Raw genomic sequence first — 5,538 nt, forward strand, 5'->3', positions numbered from 1 at the left:
CACGCCAGGGTTGGGCTACTGGTTTGTCAAAAAGGATTTACTGATAGGTGGAGCGAGTGTGCCATCCTCTGTTTCCAACATTCGGCATACATGAGCCTTCCCTTTGTCCACCTGGCACGGGACGGGGGTCGTTAAGCAGATTCCAGGAGAAGCTGGCGCAAAGCTTGCCTGCCCGTCTGGGCATCAGCGTTTCACTGAGAATCCCGGGAGCATGTGCCAAATGAGGACGAGTCAAGGAAGCCCTAACTCAGCGAGGGGGGGGGGGAGAGAGACCGAGAGAGAGAGAGAGAGAGAGAGAGAGAGAGAGAGAGAGAGAGGGAGGGACAGACAGAGAGACAGACAGACGGAGACAAACAGACAGGCCCCAGGTGCTTCCTTCCTCCCTGACTCTGGCCGAATGCGAACACGGAGTCGGGACCACCCTGCGTGCACATCTGTGTACACGGCTTCGTTCCCTCACGACCTGGCAGTCGGGTTCTTGTTCTTTTAAATGTTCTGAGAGCCGCTCTGAGCGCCACGTCCCCTCGCTCAGCTCCGTGAGCCCCTGTGCTTGGGCCTTGACGCAGGGTCGTTTCTCCTCCTCGAAGCCCGGTGACCAGCGTCCCTCGACCGTGCCCCTTCCCCAGCCTCTCTGTGGACCCGGGAGGGAGATTCCTCAGCTCGGGACCCTGAGACAGTCCTGCGGGGACTGGCAGGCTGGCTCCGCCGTGAGAATAAGCGCTGGGTCTCCTACACTACAGGGTCTCCTGCCGACGCTGAGCTCCCCCTTCCCCACGCCCCCAGCCTGGCTCTGAAATCAATGCCCACAGTCAGCTGGGAGCATCAGCTGAGCGCCGGCCAGATGCGGAGCTCTGAGCCGGGCCCTGGATGGCAGCTGCAGCCCCCTCCACGAGTCACACCCGGGTTGAGGTTGGGGTCGGGCAGGGTCCTGCAGCCACAGCCCAGCCTGCACTGGAGGGTGACCTGAGGGGGGTGCAGGAGCCCCTCCCCAAGGAGCTGACATCAGAATGAGGAGGGTCCCAGGGACAAGTTCGAGGAGGGAGAGTCAAGTCTTGGCAAGAGAAACACGGATGGAAGGGAGACCTGGTGGTTGGGGTCACGGCCGTGCATGGGTGGAAGCTGGGTCAGCACAGAACCCGAGGGCTCAGGGGCAACGTCACCCCACTGTTCAGTAGAGCTGGGGGCTGGCAGGCCTGGCTTCCAGTCCTACCCCAGCCTTCTTCGGGGCTGCCTCTCAGGCCTCAGTTTCCCCGTCTGTAGCACCCAGGCTAGACAATGTCTGAACTCCTTTCTGGGCCGGCCCACCAGTCTGTCAGCCGTCCCTCCTCCCGGGCCGGGGAGTCTCACATTCTCCCAAATAAGCTGTCTGGGCTTTGGTGCGTGTTGGCGCCCCATCCCTCAATGTGAAGAGATGCCGGGGCCGCAGCGCGGGGCCGGGCCAAGTATTTATGGGAGATGGTTGGGCTCCGGCCAAGCAGATGTGGGAGCGGGGCGTGGACCTCTAGTCGGCAAGGCCTCCTGGTTGCAGGGTGCGGAATGGCGGCCCCGAGCCTCGCCCACAGCCCGGCCCGGGATGCATGGGCAGCCCCGCTGCGCCCACGGGACCCAGGATCACAGCAGCCGGGCAGGGGACCTGGCTGAGCGGTGTCCCCAGCTGAGCCGTGTCACGGTTTTGCAATAATTCACCGAGATGCTTGGCTCCGGCCAGGCTTCCATGAGCCGCATTCCTAGAGGAAGGACAGAGGGCGGGGACGCTGTCCCCTCGGCAGCCAACTGACCAGATGGCCCTACTTCCCACACATTGGCCTCAAGGCCATGGAGGTTCCCGGGGGGAAACGCTCCCAGTTTGGTCACCGGGCCGGACTTGGTGTCCCGGTGCCTCGGTGAGGACGGGCCCCTCTGCAGAGCAGCAGCGCCGGGCTGCAGGCCCAGCACGAGACATGGCGATAAAGCGACTTCCTCCTGAACAAGAATTTCAGGTCAGAAGGAAATTGGATTTCTCTCCCTGACGGTGTGAAGTCCGCATGGATTTGATGGCTCGGGGGAAGGTTCTCTCACCCGCAACATTCTAGAAAGGGGCCACCTCCACGCAGACGGCCTTGGCCGATGGGGTTTCCGTTGCCGGCTGAAAGGTCCTTCCACAACCTATGCAGCGTCGCCGTGGCCCGGGGACACGGGAGCCGTGGCCGAGCACCCGCAGCCCCTCCTGTGGTGTCCGCGGGGGCAGCATGTCTGGCTGGGGCCTGAGGACAGTGTGGTTGGAATGAGGCTGGTGGTGCTGAGGGACCTGGGGCGTGTGCATCAGAGATTCCAGAACCTCCTCCAGGAGCCCCGTCCTTTCTCTGCAGGGGCGGCTGAGTGTCCGGCCCTGCTGCCCTGCGTCCTCTGTGGGTGCAGACAGCGCCTTTCTGGGGATGCCCCGTCGCTGTCACTAGCAGCTTGAAACCCGACTCCAGGCCAGCCAGTTGGGAAGGTGCGCTTTCCTCAGGGGTGTCCGGGGCTGACCTGGCCTTCCACAGGCCGGAGAGGAGCCCCGAGGATTGGACAGTGTCCATGGTGCTTTTTACATCCTCAGAGGGGCCGGATTTATAAAATGCGGTTTGAGCACCACACCTTTTATTTATTTTTATCCTGATTCTTGGAAAACTAGTTTCTATCACCATCTTCACCACCATCACAATAATCACCACCATCGCCACTGCCACCACCATCACCACCACCACCATCGCCGCCGCCATCACAATCATCACCGCCACCATCACTACCACCACCGCAACCACCATCACCATCGTCACCACTATCACCACCACCATCGCCACCACACATTAGCCTTCAGAACCAGACCTCTGGGAGAGAGTGCACACCCCACAGCAGGATGGTTTTAGGATCCAGGATGTCTTTGGAGCCTTCAGAGGGTTTTGAAAAATGAAGATAATCTGAACATGCAGCCAACGTGCTGCTTCCCTCTCCTGTGGGTTCGGGGCGGCCACAGGCCCTGCAGAGAGCAGCCCGTGCTCTGGTCCCGCCCCCCGCCTCTGGGCCTCGGGTCCCCACTGTTTAAGGGGTGACTGAGTTTGGTGGCTGCGCCTGCTATGTCGGCCGTGCTGTCACACAACCAAACACGCTGGGAACTTGTGAAACCGCCATGAGCTGATGTGATCTGAGAAGGTGGACGTGCCGGCCTGCGTCTGTGGGCACAGCTGCTTGGCCTCCTGCGGGCTGGACTCCGGTGCGCCAGGCTTGTTCTGATGGCGCATCCGAGGGAGCGCCGTGGCCTCCCCTGACCTGGGCACCTGCAGGGCCTTGGGCCCAGGCTCAGGCGGGCACTCAGCACGTCCTCGGACTTCCGTCATCTCCAAGGAGAGCTGGCGGGAGGTCAGTGACGCACCAAGCCCCCTGAACGCACATGTTACTGAACCCTGAGAACAGCCCCCTCCCCCCCTTCCACCCTGAAGGGTTTGAGTGGGTCTGTAGAGCCCTGTGGGTCCTGGGACGGAGTGCATAGGCTCTCTCCCTCCCTCCTGGCACCCAGAGCATCACGAGAGGACAAATGACAGTCCCTCTGGCTGTCGGGGCCCGGCCGTGGAGAAGAGGGTGCCTCATCTCACTTTCATCATCTTAACCACGTAAAGCACATGGCTCGGTGTGCAGCGCCCTCACATCGCCACATGATGTGCATAGCTCCCCCCGCCCCTCCCCTGCAGCGCACTCACATCGCCACATGATGTGCATAGCTCCCCCCGCCCCCCCCAAGCTCCGAATAACCACCCTCCTCTCAGTGGCTGTGAACTTGACTACGTTAGGTGCCTCCTACGTGTGAGTCATACAGAACACGTCCTTTTGTGACTGGCCTAGTTCACTCAGCGTCACGTCCTCAAGGCTTGTCCATGTGGCAGCAGGTGTCAGAATTTCCTGCCTCTTCACGACTGAATACTATGCCATGCGTGGATGTACCACACTATCCATTTTGCGGTGGGTGGACACGGGCTCACTCCCGCCTCTTGGCTGTTGGGAATAATGCTGCTGTGAACATGGGCAGCCGGCAGTGTGAGATCTTGCCTTCAGTGCTTTGGGCAGACACCCAGGAACAGAATTGGACATACGGTCGGTCTCTTAACTTCTCAAAGAACCACCATCCTGTCTTTCTGAACAGTCGCACCATTTCACATTCCCGCCAGCTGTGCCCAGGGTTCCCATTTCTCCACACCCTCGCCAACACTGGTCATTTCCCCGGTGTGTTTTTAAATAGGGATGAGGTCATCTCATTGCGACTTCGATTTGCATTTCTCTGATGCTTAGTGATACTGATCACTCGCCGTATGCTTACTGGCCGTCGGTGTGTCATCTTTGAAGAAATGTCTTCATCAGGTGGTTGTGCTGTTGTGGAGTTGTAGTTCTGTGTGTGTTCTGGGTCTTAAGCCGTATCGAATAGACGGTTTGTCAGTGTCTCCCAGGCCGCAGGCTGCCTTTCCACTGCTGATCGTACCCTTTGACACACAGAAGTTTGCACACGTGATGGAGCGTAGTCCTGTGAGAACGTGTTGCTCTTGTTGTCTACGCCTTCGGTGTCATAGCTAAGAAATCACCCAGGTCCAGTGTCGTAAAGCGGCTCCCCTGTTTTCTTCTAAGAGTCTCACCGTTTCAGTCTGACACGTGGGTCTTTGACCGTTGTGAGTTCCTGTTTGCATCGGTGTGGGAGGGAGCCCAGCGGCATTCTTTGCAGCGATGTTTGCTTCCCAGCACCGCAGAGCCGGCCTCTCTCCGTTGTGTGGTCTGGCCTCCTGTGGGAGACCATTTGGCCGCATGCACGGGGCTTCTTTCTGGGCTCTCCTTGCTGTTCCGTGGGTGGACGTGCCGGCTTTAGGCCAGCAGCACGGTGCTGAGTGCAGCAGGTTGTAGAAAGTTTGACATCAGGAAGCTGAGCCCTCCCGCCTCATTCTTCTTCTCAAGATTGTTTTGGTATTTGAGGTCCCTGTGACTCTGAGTTTTAGTGTGGGCTTTTCTATGTCTGCAAACGCCATGGGGATCTGATAGGGATGCATTCAGCCTGTAGATCGCTTAGAGCAGTGTTGATGCTGTAATGAACGTGGGCTGTGTGGCCATTTATTTGTATCTTCTTTCATTTTTTTCACCAAAGTTTTGTCGTCTTTAGTGTACAAGTCTTTCGCCTCCATGGTTGGGTTTATTCACCTCCTTTTCTGGATTGTCCTTTGTCAGGGTTAGAAACACAGCTGATTTCTGGGTGTGGATTGTGTACTCTGCAACTTTGCTGAATGAGTTTATTAGGGTGAGAAAAGGGTTTAAGCAAAACCTGGCTTAAGTCCTCCCTGGGAACCTTCCACGATTCTGTGACTCCGCCCACTGCCTGTGGTTCCCGTAAGAGTGAATGCAGGGCTGTTTTTGAGTGGGTTTCTCGGGGGGCTTGCTCTTACAGTCCCTCCATGCCAACATGTGCTGGCAGGTGGCTGTGTATCAGGCATTGGCTTCCCATGAAGGTGGTGCTCACAGCACTGGCCTCCGCCCATTTATCAGATGGGA

General features: G+C 58.5%; 1 protein-coding gene across 1 annotated transcript in view; it reads left to right on the forward strand.

Moving 5' to 3' along the window:
• LOC102431892 (sarcosine dehydrogenase, mitochondrial-like) overlaps window positions 1-2,772 on the forward strand; it is a gene marked incomplete at both ends in the record, with an annotated part of 13,771 nt that extends 10,999 nt beyond the window's left edge. Inside the window, 2 exons of the mRNA XM_006108729.3 lie at window positions 2,398-2,473; window positions 2,651-2,772. Of these exons, the coding sequence (XP_006108791.2) occupies window positions 2,398-2,473; window positions 2,651-2,772 (198 nt within the window). The remainder of the gene's footprint in view (window positions 1-2,397; window positions 2,474-2,650) is intronic.
• Between the last annotated feature and the right edge of the window lie 2,766 nt (window positions 2,773-5,538).

Source organism: Myotis lucifugus, unplaced genomic scaffold, assembly GCF_000147115.1.
Source record: "Myotis lucifugus unplaced genomic scaffold, Myoluc2.0 scaffold_3291, whole genome shotgun sequence".
In the NCBI taxonomy this organism is placed as follows: domain Eukaryota; kingdom Metazoa; phylum Chordata; class Mammalia; order Chiroptera; family Vespertilionidae; genus Myotis; species Myotis lucifugus.